General features: G+C 40.7%; 1 protein-coding gene across 1 annotated transcript in view; it reads left to right on the forward strand.

Annotated features, from left to right (window-relative positions):
• Nucleotides 1-23,671, forward strand: part of LOC124606886 (aminopeptidase N-like) — a 160,568-nt gene that overhangs the window by 76,130 nt on the left and 60,767 nt on the right. Inside the window, exons 11-12 of the mRNA XM_047138983.1 lie at nucleotides 8,006-8,195; nucleotides 18,651-18,913. Of these exons, the coding sequence (XP_046994939.1) occupies nucleotides 8,006-8,195; nucleotides 18,651-18,913 (453 nt within the window). The remainder of the gene's footprint in view (nucleotides 1-8,005; nucleotides 8,196-18,650; nucleotides 18,914-23,671) is intronic.

Consider the following 23,671-nt stretch of genomic DNA (forward strand, 5'->3'; position numbering starts at 1 on the left):
TATAGGGAGTCGTACTCCCTACCCTAAAGAGTAGTGAAGAAATGTATGCAAAAGAAAGAGAACTTGGAAAGCTTTACCGGATTATGGGTAAAAATTACAGCAGCGCACTAATTTGATTGGACCTCCATCCTGTAATTCGAGATACACCTTGTTGAAGTGGCACTGTGGCCATCTGAACACAAGATAGTATTTTCCTGGTTGCTGCCCTTTTTGTAGGTGTGCACCCCGTTGTCTGGGTTATTAGGGTTACGTACCTAAATTTATAAAAACGGAACCCTTATAGGATCACCTCGTTGTCTGTCTATATGTCTGTCTGTCTGTCCGATTGCTAAGAGCCCTTTTGCTCAGGAACGAGTGGGCGTGTCAAGTTGAACTTTGTCACATGCTAAGGTTTACGTTCCCTAGGCCATGTAAAAAAGTGTGAGCTTCCCCGTCAAGGCAAGCAAAAAATACGGCAATTTATGTCACATATTTTGATACTCGTAAATTCACTCATCAAAACTTATAGGGTACTTCCCGTTGACCTAGAATCACAAAATTTGCCAAGAAGAAAAGGCTAACAGTAGCCGTGAGGTAAGAAATACAAAAATTGTTAATTTGTAACTATATCACACGAAAATGAATTTTTTGTTTCTTATTCGTCTTTCTGTCCGTCTGTTAAGATCTCCTTTTTTCAGAAACGGATAAACGTATCTAGCTGAAGCTTATGTGACATACTGAGGTCCAGAGTCGCTTGGTGGTGTAAAAGCTTTAAGCTTCCAAGTAGATGCAACCAAAAGATACGGCCGTTTGTGCCACATATTTTGATATTCGTAAAGCTCTCTCATCAAAACCTATTGGGTACTTCCAGTTGACCTAAGTTCTTGAATTTTGGCAAGAAGTAAGGTTTTATACTACAAGCAAAGGGAAAAAATCCGAAAACTCTTAATTATATAACACGAAAAAAATATTTTTCTATCATGTTATCGCCGCGTGGGGTTAGCCGAGCGGTCTAGGCGCTGCAGTCATGGACTGTGCGGCTGATACCGGCGGAGGTTCGAGTCCTCCCTCGGTCTCGTAGTTCAAGTTTAGCAATGAAATGGCAACTTTAGATCAAATCTGATCTTTGATCTTGACCTTGAATTCTGACCTTTTCATTTTCCTCTCCCCGCCCTCTTCCTTCACCAAACCGTTCCAATCTTCTGTGTAACGCCCCTTTCTTGGTAATAGGCCGATCAGAAAGCATCTAAGCCTACACACCGTCATGCTACTGCTTTGCCATGGTCACGAAATGTTCCTGGAACGACCAACAGAACGATGACACAGCGACGGAAGCTTTCAGCAGCCTGAAGTCCAATCGCCATCGTGTAATAACGTGTATTGAGAGACGCTGAAAAAGTGGAAGGCACCAGCCAGCCCCTCTGAAATCTTACAGCTCCAACAGGGCTTCTGGAGGAGCTGACTAAACAGTAGATAACTGCACCATCCACAGACATTGCCGCCAATACGTCCAGTCTCCCTCCTGAACAGAGGCCTGCATGTAGTCACCCTGATTTCTCCGCTGCCCTGGATCACTTGGGAGATTACCTGCTGTTGTCAGGTACCTCCATGGCGGGTCGTGAGTTTGAGCCTGCGCCGGCTTTTTACTCAGCCACTGTGCGTTATTATCCAGCAGCCCTAGATTGTCGCTGGTCGCTCGCCATCATCGGTGGGGAAGGGGCTGGAGGGGAGGGGGAAGGCGCGCATGCCCTCGTCTACTTTGGTCATCGCCAGGTAGCACCGTATTACACCGTCCATTCCAGTGTGTTGTCGCTGTGGTCACAGAGCAGCGAGCCACAAAGAGCTCCTATGGTCATCCTTCGCCAATGGTACAGTACTTGCATCAGGCTTCTCTGGCTGTGAGGACGTCAGCAATTTCAGGGTCCCGCAAACATTGTCTGTCAGACGGGCGAAACACTAACGCCAGCGCACCACATGCCCGCAGACACCTTTACATCGGAAGCCAACAACCTTCTCTTCAACTACGGCTCAAGCGAAATCATCATCACCATCATCAGTGTTCTGCCAAAAGGCAGGTTTTCACATGGTAGTTCTCCAGGGTGTCCAGTCTTCTGCCATCCTCTTCAGGTCTGCATAATTTCCTCTTCCCTTTATGTCGTCTATTATCTTGTATCTCCTTCTTCCTCTCAGTCTTCTCCCACAAACCAATCCTTCCAAAGCGTCTACTAGCAAGCATTCCCTTCTCAGGGAATGTCCCAACCAGTTCTTTTTCCTTTCTCTTACAACCTTCTGCAGACATCTTCTCTCGCCAGCCCTTTCCAATACTCTTTCATCATTCATTCTCTCCATTCAGTTTATTCTCTCCATTCTCCTCCACATCCACATCTCAAATACTTTTTTCATCCTCTCGTCTCAGCGTCCATGTTTCTGCCCCACATAGTGCCACACTCCAGACAAAACATTTGCCAAGCCTTTTCCTTAGTCCTTTATCTAATTTGCCACATAAAAGTCTCCTCTTTCTGTTGAATGCCTCCTTCGCTATGGCAATTCGAGTTTTCACCTCCTGGTGACATCTCAAGTCTTCAGTTATTGTGCTTCCAAGATATTTAAATTCACTTACTTGGCTAATGGTAGATTGTCCTATTTTAATATTGGATAGTCTGCGTCTTGTACTGATGACCATACTCTTCGTTTTTGCTGTGTTTATTTGAATCCCATATTCCACACAAGCTTCCTTCAGATCTTTGAGCACGTTATTCACTGTCCGCTCACTTTCTGTCACTAATACCATGTCATCACCAAATCTTATACATTCTATTCTCTTTCCACCAATACATATTTCTCTTTTCCCATCTAAGCTTTTCGCAATAATCTCTTCAAGGTATACGTTAACAACAGTGGGGAAAGGCAATTACCTTGTCTAACACCTCGTCCAATGCTGCTTCCTTCTGACATTTCATTTCCATTCCTTATCCTTACTTTCTGGTGTAAATATAGATTTTGTATCAGTCGTCTCTCTTTCCAATCCACTCCTTTCCTCCTCAGAATATCCATCAGCTTGTTCCACTGAACTCTGTCAAAAGCCTTTTCTAAATCTATAAAAACAGCAAAGATTTCTCTACCCTTTTCCATATATCTTTCCCCTGTAGTTTTTAACAGGCGAATAGCATCTCTTGTTCCTTTTCCTCTTCTAAATCCGAACTGCTCCTCTGCAATCCCTCTATCCAGCTTGCCATATAACCTTCTATTCAACACTCTCAGCAAGATTTTAGCTGCATGAGAAATTAGACTGATGGTCCGGTGCTCTTCACGTTTTTTAGTGTTTCTCTTTTTCTCTATTGGTATCATAACTTCAAGCCAAATGACGGTAGTTATTTTCTTTCACGATAATCACTCACCTCAGATAATTTGTTCGTGGTGGGCGATGCAGTTTTTCAGCTATTTCAGCTTTGATGTTGATTATAATGAAGGGCAATAGTTAGTGAAGAAGGTAACAAGAATAAGATCACTTTGGAATGAACTATCAACAGTAAAATACATCTTTATATAATATACAACAGGGAAAAATCTAATACAGATACTTCAGATGTAGATTTCCATACACAAATTTCAAAAAGTTGACATCTGATTGTTTGGTCAGCAAAGAGCCACATTCCGCACATTGGCGTCAGTTGGGATTTCTCTGAAGTGGCAGTCATGGCAGCACTAATCCGACAACTTCACATTTAACTTAGCATTCACTGGGTAACACCTGTCAAAACCGATTTTAAGGGTTTTGTAGTTCACTCGGTAAATATGTAACCCTCATAAGGATCACTTTGTTGTTTGTCCCTCTGTCTGTCAATCCGACTGTTAAAGCCACCTTCTCAAAAATGTGGATTATCAAGTAGAAATTTATGTCGCATAATAAGCTCCACGGCGCCTTGGCGATGTAAAAACTTAAGCTCCTAGGTCAACGCAGTCACAGATATAGCTATTTAGATAACGTAATTTGTTACTCGCAAACTCACTCATCAAAAGCAACAGGGTACCTCCCGTTGAGCTGGAATAATGACATAGGGCAAGAAGCAAGGTTTCACAGAACAGCTTAAGGAAAAAATACGAAAATCGTTAATTTCGAATTGTATCACGCGAAAAAAAAATATTTTTGTTATTTGTTATAGCACTGTCTCTCTGTCCGTCTTTCTGTTGAGACCCCTTTTTCTCATAATGTGTAGACGTGTGAAGCTGAAATTTATGTCACATAGTAAGGCCTATGGTCCCTTAGCGGTGTAATGAACGCTAGCTTGTAAGTCAATTCAGCCAAAAGATACGGCTCAAAAGATACGTCCATGTCACATATTCTGGTAGTCGAAAATTCGCAAATTGATGAGGATTTGATGGAATCAGTCTGAAATTTGTATACACTCAGTAATGATGCCTACTAATTGGGATTAAGCACAAAGCTTGGAAAAAATTGTGAAATAATTTACTAAGCAACGGACAATGTATTGTCACGTAAGAACACAGGTAGTCTGTTTACCTGCACAAATTCTCTCCTTTTATTTTGTTTTCTGTTACAAATTTTCCAACTGTTTATTTGAGTAATCATCTTTCGCAGCACCTGATAACCAAAGTACTGAGCATCTTCTAACGTTGGCGTACAGTACCCATTAATTATAGAGCTAAAAATAGCGTTACCTTACTCAGTGATGTTTTCTAAAAGCTACAGAGATTACTTTTTCGTTTCACATGTTACGATGACAGCAGATTTTTTCCATCCGTTCTTAGCAGTGACTGAAGTCGAAAACTTGTGAATCGGAAGAGTAAATGTAATAAATAACTTGTAGAAAACACGACAGGGTGAAGCAACAGTTTTCTAATTTCAATCTAAACCCTTACACTCATCGGTAACGTTACTTTTCCGGTAAATCGGAACGCTTCTGGCGAAAAACCACCTTAATTTCCAGTACACCTAAGACGAGAAAAGTTAAATAATACTCTTAATTTTCCGTTCTGTTTCCTGCGTTTTCGGTTTCCAGACACCGTATTAAGCTCTTCTCGTCTGTAAATACCTGACACAATGAAGGTTAATATTCTGCACTGGTGTGCAAAACTTAAGGAAGAAATTAGCTTTCGCATGATGTGTTACCCTGAAGTAACACATCTCGATGAAACTTGAACCGTATATAGAAAGGGCCGCTACAGTATGATAAAGAATGTAAGGAAGGAAATTCGAAATATGACGAACAGGAATGACACTTTTATTGTAAGATAATAATTTCACTGAAGTCACCGCGATTTATGATTGTTTACCAAAGCGGGACAGCCGCGCGGAGTGGCCGCATGGCTAGAGGCGCCATGTCACAGACTGCGCGGCCCCTCCCGGCGGAGGTTCGAGTCCTCCCTCGGGCAATTAGCGTAACTTAGTTTTAAATAGTGTGTAAGTCTAGAGATCGATGACCTCAGCAGTTTGGTCCCTTAGGATTTCACACACATTCGAACATTTGAAAGCTGACACGGTTCTTAATAGGGTTTGTGATCACCATGGATGGCAATATATGGTCTGCAACGTGCTCCCACGCTGGGCATAAGGTTAGTAATGAATTCTCGTGGTAGGGCGGTCTTTTCCTCCACCAGCGCGCTTAATAGCTGCTGGATGGTCGTTGGTTCATGTGGACGAACTTCAATGCATCTCTCCAAGGCATCCTGCACACGCTCTGTGGATTTATGTCGGGAGAACGGGCAGGCCAGCGTATGCGCTGAATATGCTCACGTTCCAAGCTGCGCTGTTCGGTGCTGTCGCTCATTGTCAGCCACGAAACTGATGTCAGGGCCGATTGCACCGCTGATAAACGCATAAGGGCAAGGAGAGCAGGTCACAATGACATTGACCCATGAGTACGCCGTGTTCAAAGATTTGGAGGTCAATCGGTCATGCAGCATTATGCCACTTCATACCATAACACCTGGATCACTAATACAACCATGTTTGACAATGTAGCTGGGTGCATTTATGTTCTTACCTCTCATCATTCGAGGGTTCCCATCTCTCACCACATGAGGGTTCCCATCTCTCACCACATGATGAGGGTTCCCACCTCTCTCCATATGAGGGTCCCCACTTCTCACCAAGAAACGTTGTCGAACAAGATCGTTTTGGTGGCCCAAGTTTTATGGTGTGGAGAGATGTAATGGCGCCGACCGTGGAGATCACACACTCTATTAGGGACCATGTTCTGCCTTTCGTAATGTTCCCCAGATCATCATAAATCGCAGTGACTTCAAAGTAATTATCGTCTTTGAATACTTTCTGCTTTATATTGTAGAAATGCTTTCTTTGTATCGTCCATCCAGGTATGTTAATTTCCTGTAACACATCATACGAAAATTACTTTTGTCCGTTACGTTTTGCACACCAATGTATCTTACTTGTTCTGATTTTTTTCTTACAATTCTGCGACTTCTATACTTTTCCAAGCGCAAATATACCAATCTTGGATTATACTCAACGTTTTAATTTTGTTTGCCATAATGTGGCAATTTAAAGATTAAAAGTTCCTTTCTAATTGACTAACACCAACTTATTGAACTGTAGAAGAGACTTTTCTTCAGTTGTACAAGTATTTTTCAATTAAACTTTCTTCTATTCTTCGTTCATTTTTATTTTTATTTATTTATTTTTTGTTGTTTTCATGTTTCTTGAACTTGTTCTGGCATCTCCTAATTGTTTTACAGTCAAACAGCACTATCTTTCAAATTACTAATGAAAATTGATGGTAAGGAACCTCCAGTTAGACATACCTCCAAAGCCAAAAAAAAAAACTTATGAAACCTTGGTCACAACCATAGCGTCTGGACCTACTTCTACTTTATTCTCAGACCTCTCCCAACAAATAACAGGTAAACATAGTATCGTTAAGTGTATCTTAACGTCACTTTTAACCCGCTTGCTAAGCCCATCACCACGCACTGGCGAATATAATCATCTTTCTTGTGAATAAAACTATATACATCACTTAATATTACCGATCTGTTGACGCCCCACTTAGGCAGGAGTTTATTTTTCATATCAACACAACGTCGTTTTACAAGTTGTAAGTTTTTGATCTGATGATAGCAGTAGACGAAACGACGTTATAAATGAAGGAATGTATTAAGCAATCTAGACTGTTTTATTCACAAAATTTCCACTATGAACGGAGACTCATTTGTATTTCCTGCATTAAGAATATAGTAATCACTTAATGATTTTGTTTTCTGATCACCATATTTCATGACTCACTGGCTACAAAAATATAAGGGGCGTTCAAAAAGAAACGAGCCGGAGGCATAATTACAGAAACCATGCTAGAAGTATTGATCCTGGCTGTTGAGACATTTGTCCCACTGTGACACAAGGCTATCTCATAAAATTCCCGGGGCTGCGATGTTAAACAGTTCCGCACGTACAGCTGGTCGTCGTCGTCCGAGGTGAATCGTTTGCCCCTCAGAGCCTTTTTAAGGGGACCAAAAATGGCGTAACCACAGGGAGAGAGGTCCGGACTGTACGGAGGGTGGCCGAGAACCTCCCATTTGAATTTCTGCAGGAGTGCCGAGACTGTGTTGGCCGTATGAGGCTTTGCATTGTCGTGGAGTAGAATGACCCCACGGGTAAGTTGCCCGGTCGTTTTGATTTGATCGCTTGGCGAAGGTTGATCAAGGTTTACGAGTAACGCTGGGCATTCACTGTTGACCCGTGTTGCAGGCAGTGAATCAGAAAGGGGGCATCTTTGGTCAAAGAAGAACATCAGCATAGGGGCAAACAATTCACTTCGGACGACGACGTCGAGATTTACGTGCGGAACTGGTTAACATCACAGCACCGGGAATTTTATAAGACACTCATTCATCACCTTGTGTCACAGTGGGACAAGTGTCTTAACAGCCAGGGTCAATACTTCTAACATACAGGTACTCGTTTCTGTAATTATGCCTCCTGCTCGTTTCGTTTTGAACGCCTCTTATAAAACGCCAACGACATAAATGTTTTTCGTGGTGCTAACAGAACCGGTGGCTGCTGCCGCCTAACCCTCAAGACCAGACACTGTGGACTATACCCGTGACGTACACCTCAAGATCGGAAGCCGACTTCTCCACGTCCACCAGACTGTGGCTGTCTGACAAGGCAGTGTGGATCGACAGTCTTGCTGGCGCAACTGCTGATGACTGGGTACTCTTCAACCTGCAAGTCGCTGGTAAGAGACACAGCATAGTAGAATTTCATACATATATTATCCCACTCTACTTTTTTTGCCCAGTGGCAGACCTTGTCTCATTGCACTTCGTTGATGAACTTCAGTTTATAATTACCATGAAGAAACACTATGAAAGAATAACAGGACCGAAAGGGAGCAACGTAAGCTTACATGAAAAAAAAATAATCCTCTGGAGTGTTAAAATTAATAGCAACGTCAGACGCTTACAGAATGAGGTAAAGTGAGGAGTGTACAGTCGCATTCAGCTTGTCCGTGGATGTAGTTCAGGGGACCGTCCGCCTTCCACTTCGTGTGATATAGGCCATAAGTGCGATGTAATGAAATGGTAAAAGCGGGTCATTTAAATCTGGCGTACAAAATAGCATTCTTGGCAGGTCGTGATAGATTCTGTAATTGAATTTTATGTCGCATAGGTTTATCAGTAGTGGTAGACGTCTGAGTCTGTACGGAACTGCGGTAGAAGGATAACCGTGAGGTGCCATTACAGCCGAAGTTTCTCGGGTCTTGACAAAATAAAAAAGTGGCGTCATTGTTGGTAGGAATTGATCCCGGTGATCAACGGCCATCCTTCCAGGCCCATCTGCGAACGCGCACCCCAGATGGAGTCGCCTCAAACGCACGTTCGCATCACTACTGCACGCAAGAGATCCTTTGTTAGTGGTGTTCACAAAGTGACTGTCATGGTGGGCAAAGACGCACGAACGGTGGATCGCAGAAGGCTGAGAGTTCCTTATTCCGTCCCATTTACCGAGTTGCTGGTTGTGCGTGAAGTACCCCTTGTGTCATGTGAGCTGTAGACCTAAGAATTCGTTCCGGAAGAACTGTACGAGCCAGCAGTGGTACAGGGTGGAAGAGTTTCTGTGATGTCATGAAGTCTCACTGATGAACACTTGTATTGAGTGAATGTCTCTCTCTGTATGTTTCCCATACCACCTTGAGTTTGTCTTTATATGTATGACTGACTGTATGTGCTCTGTTGTGTTGAATACTTACACCGTTGGTTTGGTACAGGGCGATGTGCGAAACTGCTTTCACACTAGACGCTTCGGTTGTTGTAGCGATCTGCTCCAGCTGCTTCAGACGCTGTACTGAAGCTGAAAGTGTTAAAGTTGCGGAGAAATATTCGTCTGGGCTATGTTGCATAGCAATCAGATTTGCTTTCAGTTCTTAGAAGTGTCCAACAGTGGTGGATTTAACTGATCCGTAAAATTACTCCTTTTCCGAAGCAAGCATCAAACTATTTAATTAGAACTGAACGCTCCTGTCGGAAATGTTCTCGAGCTGGTATTCATTAATAGAGCATGTTAAAAGAGAAGAAAAAAATTCCTTGATGTCTATGTTTATGTGCTGCTCCATGACTCTGCTGTCTATATCCTTATTCTTTGCTTTTGTGTAACTTCTGCTGTGGTTTTTTTTTCAGTAAATGTGTTTTTTTTCTTATCCAGGGTGTAATTATAAAGTTAATAAAATGTTTTCTTGCCTTTAAAATAATATTTTTCATCAGGTTATGGGCCCACTACACGTGTAAAGGCAAACAACATAGTTTAATTAAAATAAAGAAACATGACTGCTAGCGGCGGTTATAAGGTCAGCATTGATAAGCTTGAAGGACCTGACGACTGGGCCAAATGGAAATGGCATATTTCTGTGGTGCTGCATTCATATGGACTAGAATGTATTATTAACGGTACGCGTGAACGTGTAGAGTTGCCGCAAGATACGACAAGTGCACAAAAAGAAGAGTATGTGGAATGGCACAAGGACGACGCAAAGGCAGCAAGTCTTATACCAAGTGCGCTAAGTAAACCTGTTGCAGAACTCGTCTTAACGTGCAAGAATGCTAAAGAAATCTGGGACAAATTACGCGCCCGATTTGAACGTAGCAGTACTCAGCGTTTGAATATGTTGATTGAAACATTTTTCGGTGTTAAACGTGATGAAACGGAAGATATTAGTGCACATGTGGCCAAACTGCAAAAGTTATTTGTGGTCCTGAACGATGAATTAGCAAAACATGAAGAAAATACACTATCTGAAAGAATCTTAAATGGTCGAATTTTGTCTACACTGGGAAAAGACAACGACAATTTTAAGGATCTCTGGGATACGATACCGACAGAAAAACAAAGCTTGAATTTATTAATTGAAAAACTCTGTACTATTGAACTGCGTGAACAAGATATTAATGGAAGTGCACTTTTGTCGTTTATAAAACAAGAAAACGGCAAACAAGTAATCAGCAAGTAAAGATGACGAAGTCACAATTAAAACAGAAGCTTCTGTGTAATATACGCAAACAATTAGGTCACTGGGCAGCAGAGTGTCCACAGAACACTCGTGACAGCAATAAAAGAAAAGTGGTGTTGAGTCACGATGTGAAATTTAAGCCAGAAATTGTTTGTGATTTACATAGTGATCATGTTGAATTTGAAGTCCCTCGGGAAGAATTTAATGATCCAAATTCACCTAAAGATGACCAATGTAAATCTCCTAGTCTGTACACTTCTGGAAGAAGTCAAACTCAAGAAAAAATTGGCACTCTCGATTCTAGAGAAAGTCAAGAGTCGAGTGAATCTGATGAAAATAAAGAATTAACAGAATTTCTAAGAGCAGAAGCTGCTGAATCTTCTAATGAAGAGAAACAGAAGAATAAAAGACAGCGAATAAAACCAACCTGGATGGAAAGTGGTGAATTTTGTATGGCAACAGAAGGTGATGCACTTGAATACAAAGTTCCAAACTGTTTTTCAGAAATATTGCAGTCAAATGAGAAGGAAGAATGGATGCGAGCTGTCAGTGAAGAAATTCAATCACTAAAGAAGAACAATACCTGGGTGCTGGTTGACTGTCCGAAGAATGCCAAAGTGTTGCAAAACTGCTGGGTTTTACGGGGAAAGGTCGCAATCAATGGAGGTACTCGCTTTAAAGCCAGATTGGTTGCAAAAGGCTGTATTCGGAAAGCAGGAATTGATTATGACGACGCCTTTAGTCCTGTGGCACTTTATGACACCATACGAACTCTGTTGGCTGCAGCTGCTTCAAAGAAAATGCTGCTAGAACAATTCGATGTAAAGACAGCTTTTTTGAATGGAATACTTGAAGATGAAGTGTATACGGAACAACCAGAAGGTTTCGAAGATGGTACAGGTCGAGTGTGTTTCTTAAAAAAGAGTCTTCATGCGTTGAAGCAAGCAACACGATGCTGGAACTAACGTTTTGTTGAGTTCATGAAGAAAGCTGGTTTTTTAAACAGTGATGCAGATCCATGCCTATTTTATCGTAGACAAAATGGAAATAGCCTTTATGTGGCAGTCTACGTTGATGATGGCCTGATTGTCGGCAGTATCAAGAAAGAAATTGCTGTTTTTATGGATGTTTTACAACATGAATTCGAAATAACAACTGGCAGTCATGACAATTTTCTTGGCATAAAAATAAAGCAATATGAAGATGGAGCAATAATGATAAGTCAAGAGAAATACACACAAGAAATTCTGCAAAGATTTCGATTGGCAGAATGCAATACAGTCTCAACTCCTATTAGACGTGAGGACAATAATCAAAACGAAGAAGTTTCGTCATCTGTACCCTACCGCGAAGCAATTGGTTGTCTCATGTTCCTTTCAACCGTAACTCGTCCAGACATCGCTTTTGCAGTCAATAAAGCTGCTCGAGCTATGGAGAAACCAACCACTGAAGACTGGAATAGAGTAAAGCGCATTTTCCGGTATTTGAAAGGGACCTTAAATTTTGGAACTGGATATAATAAAAAAGAAGAGTTAAAGATTTACGCTGACGCAGATTTCGCAGGTGATAACCGGACATGGCGCTCAACAACTGGAATTCTTGCAAAGTATTCAGGTGGTGCAGTGTCATGGACAAGTCAGTTGCAGAAAGTAGTGGCCACATCCACAACCGAGGCGGAAATAATTGCAGCTAGTGAAGGAGTGAAAGAGTTAGTTTGGTTACGTCGTCTGCTATCAGAATTAGTGGAAATGTCGGGGCAGCCTCCAGTTCTTTACATTGACAATGCTAGTGCGTTGAAGTTAGCAAAAAATCCAGAATATCATCGACGTTCTAAACATATAGAGGTCCGACATTTCTATGTTCGTGAAAGCTATCTGAATGGTGAGATTTTCTTGGAACACACTGATGGACACATTCAGTTGGCAGATATTTTGACGAAACCCCTTGAACGAGTTCAATTTAATTTTCTATGTTCAGAAATTGGCATGCAAGAGGCAAAGCAATAATTTCATAATTTTTTTTCTTTTGGAGGAAGTGTTAAAAGAGAAGAAAAAAAATTCCTTGAGGTCTGTTTATGTGCTGCTCTATGACTCTGCTGTCAATATCCTTATTCTTTGCTTTTGTGTAACTTCTGTGTTTTTTTCGTATCCAGAGTGTAATTACAAAGTTAATAAAATGTTTTCCTACCTTTAAAATAATATTTTTCATCAGAGCATAATTGAAGTATACGTCAGTTGTGTAATAAACACGTGCCTTCTTGAAATGAACAATCTTTTATTGTCTTTTGTGTCAATGAAATTCATCTCGTAACATGAATTATCTGTTCACTGGCTTATATACAGATATGTAATACAATTTCCTTCAAAATCTCGCAATGGCGTCGGTTTCTACTTCACAAGAATGAAACCTCATAATGAATTACCTACTTCTTAACAGGAACAAAAACTTCCTACGCTGAGAATGATTATCTGAGCGCTAACCGCCACAGAGTAATAAAGAATATCTTTGTCTCTCTCTCTAGCACCGTCACGTCAAGTCACGTTGCTTTCTCTCGTATTGCATGATACATCATAATGTTCTGGATACGTTATAATTACATTGAAACGAAAGCTGTGCTTAAAGGGATAGATACTATGAATTAGAACAACTATAGCAAATTAGAATTAATGAACGTGTGAACATGATTGCAACATATACATTTTGAAGATTCGGCCTTGAGCAAAACACAATTTCTTGTTTTGCTCTCATCACACACACATATTTCGATCCTATAGTGTCATTAGTGGGTATCTCTTTATTGAGTTTTACTGCCATTTTATATTTCGTGTCATTATCTATCTTCTACAGTACAGTTGTTATCCGTGGTGGTAGTGGTTCCTAAGTTGTCAAAATTCTATATACTACATTGTCAGAATACATTTTCATTGCTTTCGATGGATTCAATAGTTCTGCCATCCAGTTTCCAGTATTCTGGCTGAATGAGTGAAAAGAGGAAAATAAGAAATTGTGTTTTGCTCAAGGTAGACTCTTCACATAGTACTTCAATCAAACAGGGACCCAAATAGTGACTCCTAGAAATGAAAACTCACGTCAAAATGAACACGATCGTAATTATACCAGTCCAAATTTAAAATTAGCAGTTCTCGTGTCGGTCGCTCTATGACTGACTTCGTTCAGAAGTCATCCCACATCTAGAATAATCCATCAGGTGACAATATTTGATCTCCGCTGAAAATCTCTTTGATTTGCCGGAACAAAACCTTAGAGATGGTATTGACACAACGTAGTCGACCTCCTTTGGTTGTTGAAACAAGACTCTTGAAAATTGACGTCTTCTTCAAGTAGAACGTTGTTCAGTCAGTACCACCTAGTATTTCAAATTTGATCAAGGCTTATAGAGTTGTTGTACAGTGTCAGAGGAGACCAACGTGTCAGTCAGTGAGCTTATTTCACACGTGTTTTAGAGCGACACATGGCGATGACCGCGGTACTACGCCCCCTACAGTCACTACCCATGAGTTCATCGAACGTCTTTAATTATTCCGGGAGAGTGACGACCCACTAGTAGATCGCAGATGTCCAATGTTTACGTACTTCACTGTTTGTGAGACGGCATCCTGATACATCCAGTCTACAACATTAGATCGTCCACACAAATAGCAGATATCCTTAGGGAAGGCGCAGAGTCGTCAGTCTGCCTTCGACAGAACATGCGGAATAGTACGTTGTTCATTAACACTAACCCACAATCAACTGCAGATTATACTTCAGAATGGTGTCTGTTCTGTTGTACATGTCCGACAGAACAGACACCACTCAGGTATACACATTTCTGAGAAACAGGGTAACGCCTCTCGACGTTTGTTTCAGTGCGGATGCACAAATATGGTCCGAACTCCTACCGGAATCAGAATTTGAGAGTAGAGAGTTTAATGGACGAGAGACGTTGCATTGCAACGTCCGATTAATTGTCCGGAGTGCCGAATTGGTTAAGGCATTTCCTCGTGAGAAGCAGTAAATCGGGTTTCGTGTCCCAGTCCGTCACAAATTTTCTACTTTCGGCATTGCATTACCAGAATGCCCTGTGCAGCTAACCTTCACGATTTCTCACCAATTCTTTTCCTTTCCTGCCCCTTCCTACATTTCATGTTTACAATCTGCAGTTTATTGAGTGACATCCCTAACTGCTGTGGACGAGTTTCTAGGAATGCAACTGTGCAATTCCCCTTTGAACCACGAAATTTCACGTTTAACCTGAGAGAATATAATATAGTACTCGTATTGAACCTTCTACTGCAGTCCAAATACATTTTTCTTATAAAACTTTGTATTCATAATACAGTCGCATAACCCCTCAGCTTACGTGCTCTTTTTCACTGTCGGAACTCGTCATCGGTGCTTAACTTTATTTCAGACAGTTTATATCGGATCAGAATCGAATACTCTGCGACCGTCTGAGATCCCTGTTTCTTACGACCTTAACGAAACGGATACCCGGCTGCAGGGTCAAGCCCTTTGAATGTGTGTAAGAACAGCTTCAATTATATACGGTATAATTTGAGCGCAATAGTTCGTTCAAACTTGAGTCCTATTTTTATTATGACTAGAATTTTGTTCAAACTATTCTGTCAGAAACGATTGTGCGCAGGAATATTTATTATTACTAAGACATATGAGTAAATTACAACACCACGAATTAAATTTTCAAAAATCTCTTCACTGCCTTAATACACATTTACATCTCCTCACAAAATCTCTTTTAGCCCTTCTGTGGAAATCTTGGTGTATTTTATAGCTGTGTGAGCAGCTACTCCGTCTCTGATGATTGCTTTCTTCCTGTAGTCGTGCGTTTCATTCATTCGCAACGGAAAGCATCTAACGAAGTAAGATTCAGTGAAGGTCCTGCTAATTTCCGTCGTTCAGGGAACGTTATATTAGAATATCTGTAGTCAGAATGTCTTCAGTCTGTTAGCCAAAGAACCTCTTCAAATAATAGGGTTAACTTACTTTACACGATATCTTCATTCATGAGTCATGTAAGACTGTTCGACAGAGTGACTGGCCGCTAACCATTTGTCATTCTTACCGTACCACCTTGCAGGAAAGCAGTACTTAGCTGCTTTCCAATAAAAAATTAAAAATTGTTTTCAGAAATGAATAGGTCATTCCTTTCCTTTCGTCTTTTTCTTAGATCATTTTATTTCTTATTTTTAACGACGTAAAAACAGTTCATTTCCTTGAGCGTGTAAGTTTTGATCTTCATAAGAATTCTGCTTCTTTTGTACATACAACGGTTATTTCAAAAGTCCAGCACACGGCTCCTGCTTGACCGTTACGATAGCATAATCAAGTTGAAATTCATGTAAGTTGTGAGAAAGACTTTAGGCTTGATGGTCGTATATGCGTTTGCTGGTTAGAGTGCTGTATCGTGGATAATTTAGTTTTAATATGGAAGCCTGACGCAAGTCAGGTCGGATTACACGTTGTGACCAGCGTTCCTACATCAAAATCAAATCCCTTCATGGAAACACTCCAACGGAAATTTACAAGGCTTTGAGAGAGATGTTTGGGAATAGTGTAGTGGATCGTAGCACTGCATCGCGGTAGCCTTCCTTATTGCGTGATGGTTAGGTACCGCTGAGGACAACCCAAGAAGTGGAGGATCATCAATTACAGCTCTCAGGTTTTTGTTAATGACATTTTGAGAGACGATCGACGAAAAATATGTGAGGAAATTGTGTATGACACCAGAATGTCTGTCACTTCAGTTTACAGATTCATAACTGAAAAGTTAAAGATGAGAAAAGTTGTTGCCAGATGGGTTCCGCATGATCTGAGAGCAGAAAGCAGGTCGCAGAACAATCGGAGAATAATTGCTTCAACGTTATCGAGGAGAAGGAGAACAATTTCTGAAAAGAACTGATGAAACCTGGATGCGAGATTCTGAGCCACACCCGGAAAGTTTCGCCTCTAACAATCAAAGGTGGAACTGAAGATGATCTTTGCGTACTACAAGAATGGAGTCTTAGGCACAAATAGAGCGCTCCGGAGGACGCCTGTAACAGGCGCCTACTACAAGCTATTTCTGCAAAATGTTTTGCGCCCGAAAATTCATCAGAGAAGGCCTGTCGTGGCTACAGCTGGTCCTTCATTTTGTACGATAATGCAAGACCGCATATTGCCTACCAGTGTGCGAATGGGAAATTCTTATGAGCCAACCTGATTTGTTTCCCAAATTGAAGGAAAAATAAGTGGAAAACGTTTTGATACAATTGATGAAGCTTTCAGAGAGGTGGCCTGAGTAATCAGATAACTCAGCAATGAAGATGCCCTATCCGGAATACAAGAGGTTGCCAAAGCGTTTGGAGGTTGTCTTAAACAATAATGGAGATTATATTGAAGGTTTGTAATGGTATTATGTAAAATAAATTATTTTCTTCAATCCTGTCTTACAATGTGCAGAACTTCTGAAATGACCCTCATATATTTGCAATATTATTTCTATATACAGAATGAAATGTTCCGACTCACTGACTCATCATCGCTTGGCCCAAACCACTTAGGACAGAAACTTGAAACTTGCAGAGGGTGCCGATCTTATACTGCAGGCGTCGTTTAGAAGGGATTTTTTTAAATTCCACTCCTAATGGGGTGAAATAGGAGATGAAAGGTTTTCTGAAAAATGTGGCTATTGAGGCAATTTTTAAACTAGACTTACGAAAATTGGTATTTGGTTTCTCGATCAGAAATAAAGAAACGCTTGTTTCAGTATTTTTGGGAATTTAACACCCATGGAGGTGAAATAGTGAATGAAAGTTTTTTCAAAATAAATAATTATTAAACAACTAATAAAGTATTTTTAAAGCTATAGCTATGAAAATTGGTTTTAGACTACTCGATTAGAAATTAAAAAATACGTGTTTCATTGTTTCCGGAAATTCCGCTCGCTGAGGGAGTGAAATAGACGATGAAAAATTTTATGAAATTATTTCAACATAAAAACATTATTAAAACTATATCTATGAAAGTTTGAAAATGGCTCCTCTGTTAGAATTAAAAAGTACGTGTTTGTGTCGTTATATTTTTTAAAAAAATGAGCTACATCTATAAAAACTGGTATTTCACTTCTCGGTTAGATATAAATAAATATGTCTTACGCGATGAAAGATTCTATTGAAATTTAATTACAAGCACGTAAAAGGCAAGATTAACAAAAACCTAATACTCTTGCTACCAGAAGCGCTTTTTGGTCAGGAGTACATTCGGAAAAGAACATAAAATGGCCTTAATTCGCGTGAAAAGAGTAGGTGGTGTCGTAATTTGTGAACAACATAAAAACACGTAGAAATATGGGAGGTAACTCCAAATGAGTTGTCGCTTGTGCGGAAAAATGTTCTCGAACGAGCCACAGAGCGATGTGGTGCAGTAGTTAGCACACTGGACTCGCATTCGGGAGAGCGACGGCTAAAACGCCTGTCGGCCTCATGATTTCAATAAATCGCTCCAGGCAAATACCGCGATGGTTCCTCTGTAACCAATTGTTGACACATTCCGAGCTTGCGCTCCGTCGCTAATGATCTCGATGTCGGCGGGTAGTTAAATCCAACCTTCCTTCCTTCCTCGAACCGGCTTTGGTTATGGGACAGAAATAAAAAAATACATTTAATTTTCACAGCAAACAAAAGGAAAATATTCGGCAAGAACATTGCCTACAAATGGTAATGTTTCTGGTTCGTGTCACGGTCTGGTGCACAGTTTTAATCGTCGACATAGATTCAAAATAGGACATAATCCGTTGCGTGATGAAAGATCCAGTGTTTAATTGTTTATCAATAATTGGAACTTCCATCTTTTTCATGCTTATGTAACTGTATCGTTAAAGGATATTTGCAAACAGCAAGAAAATAGAAATTATTTGAAAGAAAATTATACTGTGGAGTTTATTCTGAATCTCAACCTATTTTCGTCAATTTTCGGACAATTCATGTCAATGTCAAAGACATGTTAGTATTTCCAATAATTATTAACTGCATAAGATTTTGATTAAAGTAATTGCCTATTTAACACGTTACTTATTCAAATGATTTCCCAACATTTTGAACCTGTTTTGTCTGTGCAGCACTTTTGTATCTCTAGCAACACTGCAATGTTTTCTATTTATGGTTTTCACTGTCAATGTCTGCACAGGGTTTTACAGGGTGCAGTACGACGACGAAAACTGGGAGCTGCTGAGGGAACAACTTCTTACCGACCACGAGGCAATCCCAGCAGTCAACCGTGCGCAACTCGTGGACGACGCGCTTTCTCTGGTGCTGAACGACCAGATGTCGGTGGAGACCTTTCTTAACCTGACGTCCTATCTGGAAAACGAGTACGACTACATAGCCTGGCTTGAAGGCGACTACGTCTTTACGTTCTTGTATTCTATGATGGACACAAATGACTTCTACGTAAGTAGCATTTCTCGTAAGGGAAAAAATTCCCACGTTCCCGTGTCAAGTCGGACCAAGGTCAATAAGCGAGGATTCAATGGCTCAGGAATTTTTCTCGTTTCCAGAGGCTTCTCATTTATCCGATTTCTCACTTGGAAGGACTCATAAGTGGCTTGAAGAAGTACCTTCCCTGACTAACAGGGGTTTTCCTTAATCCAGATTTACCTGTTACATATCTACAGGAGATTTAAAAATCGTGGGAAACAGTATAAGGCACGCGTGTGAAATTAAAATATTGTATGAGTAGTAACTTATAACGTTAAAACTAAAAAACCTCTCAGTCAGCATATTTCTTACTTTTTCATATTTTAAATATTTTTTTCAAACTTATACTGTATATGATCAAAAGCTGATTAGCCAGTATCGGCTGAAAATTCAAAACATCTGTACACAGCCTCAGAGACTGACACTACCTTGTCTTACTCCGCTAAAACACTGACGCTGTGCAGAGAAACCATAACACGTGTTTATTTGTCTCACCTTTCAAGAGACCCGCAACCCATTGCGTTTCACGATGTATGTACAAATAGTCAAACATTCGGTTTATCCTAATTCTTGATCATTTAACGAGATACGTATACCTGCGCGTATTTGCAATGTGAATAGCGTAATCTGTTAACGCGGGAAGTATGTGCAACCGTTTGAGACATTGTAATTATGCGTTGCCCAGATTAATCTTAAGGAAATCTGCGCTAACCGACATGCAGTCTCTTGTTGTTTTAATTACTACAAATCAGCTTTGACTTATCCTTTTATTTTAATAAATCCTGATAGCAGTATCATATACCAATTTCTTAGCTTATAAGTCTACGAAATCCATTTAGCAGTTTCGGAGAAACTGTGTTTTAGAGTTCAATGTTTCTCAGCTTTCAGTATCAAACTGATCGCTACCTTAAGTGGAAGTCCACGATTTCATACCAAAAACAGGAATGCATCGAATAAGGACGAATCGATATTCTGTACTCAAGCGACTCCAACATAAAACTGGTAAATGCATGGCTGTATTCTGACAAGTGTGCTGAATACTGAGTAGTTTGAAAAGAAAATCTTTGACAAACAGAATAAATTAAACATGCTGTCTTATTAGAGCAGGACGAACGCAAAGAGCACAGTAATGAGATGACGTTCGAAACAGGACTCCTGGTCTTTATATTGTTTTTTTTTCCGAAACTGTTTATTGGATTTTGTTCTCTGAAACACCGTTAAATTCATCTCTACAAGATATGCAAAACTAGCAGCCAACATTACAGTCCAATCTGTAAAATTGAAGTTGATGCTGGTATCTTCAATTAATAGTGATGTGACAGAAGTCTCTTCTCCATCATTGGATTTAGGTTCCGCCTTTTATGCAAAACACTGTTTTTTTCTTGTTACCTAAACATGTTTAGGCATCTCTGTGCCATCATCACTGGGTTTTCTTTATTGATAAATTGGATTTCACATCATAAACTATAGTTTTGCCGGAGCATCTGTATGGTGTCTTTCACTGACAGCTTGTCATGTTTTGTTGTGAGTGATCCTTCTCCTTTCGCGTTCTGTGGGCACCGCATACACATGTTACCTATACTTTGTGTAATTTCGTTTATACAAACGCCTCTTTGTTTCGCAAACGAGGTGCACTCGGTGTTGTACATACGTAAGGAGGAAAACTTTTTTCGATGTAGTAGGAACCAATTTTCAGGAGCAATGAGTACAGCTTTGGTGAGTCCAGGTGTCGTTCATGTAAGATTCTCAAAACAAATATTTCGCATGTCTTCAGTTCTCGTGCAACACACTGGCTAATTTAGCAGAATATTACGCTCTCGTGTTTAACACTTCCTCTACATCTGAACACAGAATAAGTGGGTTTCTCGTAGGCAGCTATTTACGTACATACACGAATGTACAGCGATGATGCTGCCATCGCTACGGAAACAGCTCTTCATAACTTCGTTGGTTCGTTCGTCCACTGCATTCCACGGTCCTATCTTCCTCCATATCGTATATAACTAGAAACAAACAGTATTAGTGTTTGCGGGCATCTACAGTATACATAAACTAAACCCTCTGATAAAGGCAAGCGATGAACAACTGAAGTCTCAGGGCGAGGAGGCAAGTTGGCATTTAACTGTATTGCAAACAGTGGGTATCATGAGTCAATGGGCATTTTTCTTTACAACAGCGGCACATATCGTATTACACTTATCTTACTGGTGCGAAGGTATTTTTTGTGCAATACAACCACAAACTGATCCTTGGGTAACAGCCACTAATAATTACTCTGGAAAGAACTATTGCAAGCAACAGTTCCTTGTAACAAAATAATCATGATCAACCTCCGGGAGTTTTGGCGGTAGAGTTCGAGGCACCACACGTCAGATGTAGGTGGGCGTCAACAAAATATTTTCACATTCAGAGGGGAAAATTGGAGTTTGAAGTATCCCGTAAAGGTCTCGCAGCAAAGATGATGAGGTTTGGTTTGTGGGCGGCTCAACCGCCCGGTCATCAGCGCCCGTACGAAGTCCCCCATGTATTACACAATCCAATCTTTTTACACAGTCCAATCTAGCCACTGTCACGAATAATGATGATGATGAAATGATGAGGACAACACAAACACCCAGTCCTCGGGCAGAGAAAAATCCTTAACGCGGCCGGGAAACGAACCCGGGACCACGTGATCCAGCGGCAGAAACGCTAGCCACTAGATCACGACCCGCGGACCTCTCGCCGCAACGAAACACGCCTTTGTTTTAACGATTGCCACTCGTGTGGCTTACCCGTGACACTTTCTCCTCTAATTAGCGATAATACAAATCGAGCTACCCCTCTTTGATGTTTTTCTGTGTCCTTCGTCTATCCCATCTGATAAAGATCCCATACTGCACAGCATTTTTAGCAGAGGACGGACATGTGTAGTATAGGCAGTCTCTTTAGTGGATTAGTTACATCGTCTAAGTGTTCTAGCATTAATACACAGTATCTGGTTCGCCTTCCGCACATTATCTACTTGATCGTTACAATTTAAATTGTTCGTAATTGTTATCGCTAGGCGTGTAGTTGAATAGACGGCCTTTAGATTTATGTGATTTATGGCGTGACAGAAATTTAACGAATTTTTTTCTAGTACTCATGTGAATGATCTCAAACTTTTCATTATTCAGAGTCTATTGCCACTTTTCGCACAGTAATGTATCTTGTTTAAATCATTTTTCAACTGGTTTTGATCAGCTGATGACTTTACTAGATGTTAAAGGACAGCATTATCTGCAGAAAAACTAAGATGGCAGCTCAAATTGTCCCCTAAATCATTCATATAGATCAAGAACAGCAGAGTGCATATAGCACTTCCTTGGAGAACGCAAGATACCTCTTCTGTTTTACCCGATGACTTACCGTGAGCTAGTATGACCTGTGGGCTTTCTGACAGGAGGTCACGAATCCAGTGACAGAACTGAGACTTCTTCAGTTTATGAAGATGCTGATGACTAAGTAAGTTTTTCCTAAAACTTCCAAAGCGAGCGTGTATGGTGTACCACAGATTTACCTTGTTGAACGTTTTTGTGCAATGAATATCTAGAGTCTAATGTGGAATTCTCACAGATTATTATTCAATATGGTGGTAATAAATGAATATACAGGTTGAGTAACTAACTATTGCCACCTAGAATAATGCCGAAGGTATGATAAGTGCTGAAAAGTTTGTGGGACAAATGTTGCATGGGACAACGGGGGCCAAAACATGACGTTGGTTTTTTGTTGCTAGGTGTGGTCGCGTCAGAGATATGAAGGTCAACTTTGTTTTTTTAAATGGGGTGCTACAGTTCGGTACTTATTTTCTGATAGCGGTTATCAAGGCGAATCCAATGATGTGTAACAGTTCAAATGGTTCAAATGGCTCTGAGCACCATGGGACTAAACTTCTGAGGTCATCAGTCCCCTAGAACTTAGACCTACTTAAACCTAACTAACCTAAGGACATCACACACATCCATGCCCGAGGTAGGATTCGAACCTGCGACCGTAGCGGTCGCGTGGTTCCAGATTGTAGCGCCTAGAACCGCTCGGTCACTCCGGCAGGCGATGGGTAACAGTAAGGTCTTTTAACGTCAACGAAGGTCACAAAGGTGGCATGAACGCCCATTTACAAAAGGTGTTCGAAGTGATGATCATTGATATCAATGTAGTATTGCAATCTTCTTATCATGGATTGAGTGGAATTCCTTATCACGTCGGCACTTATCGAAGCGCATGCTCTGACAATTCTCTCTTCTATGTCGTGCAAATAGTAAATATTCGCCGAATACGGTGTATCCATCTAACGTGCTATCTATCGACGGTTTCGCAATACAACACTAACAGGAACGGTAAGACTAGTATCGTCGAATCAAGCGAATGTGAACGATGTATTTCTTCGAAGAACAAGTCGACATCCTTCTCCTTTATGGAGAATGCCAATGAAATTCAGTGAGAGCTAGAGACTTATACGCTGAAACATATCCTCAACGTACTCATCCTACACGTCATACATTTTAATATGTGTATGATAAATTGAGAACAACTGGATCTTTAACGCGTCGGAAACATATCCGGCAAAGGAAAGTTACTAACGAGGAAACGGAAATTGGTACTCTTACCACTGTGGTTCGACATCCTTGTGTTAGTTTACTCCAAATCGCAAGGGAATGTGGCATGACCCAGAGTAGTGTTGTCCGTTTTCTGCATCGCCATAAGTAT

The sequence above is a fragment of the Schistocerca americana genome, chromosome 3 (assembly GCF_021461395.2).
Source record: "Schistocerca americana isolate TAMUIC-IGC-003095 chromosome 3, iqSchAmer2.1, whole genome shotgun sequence".
NCBI classification, from domain to species: domain Eukaryota; kingdom Metazoa; phylum Arthropoda; class Insecta; order Orthoptera; family Acrididae; genus Schistocerca; species Schistocerca americana.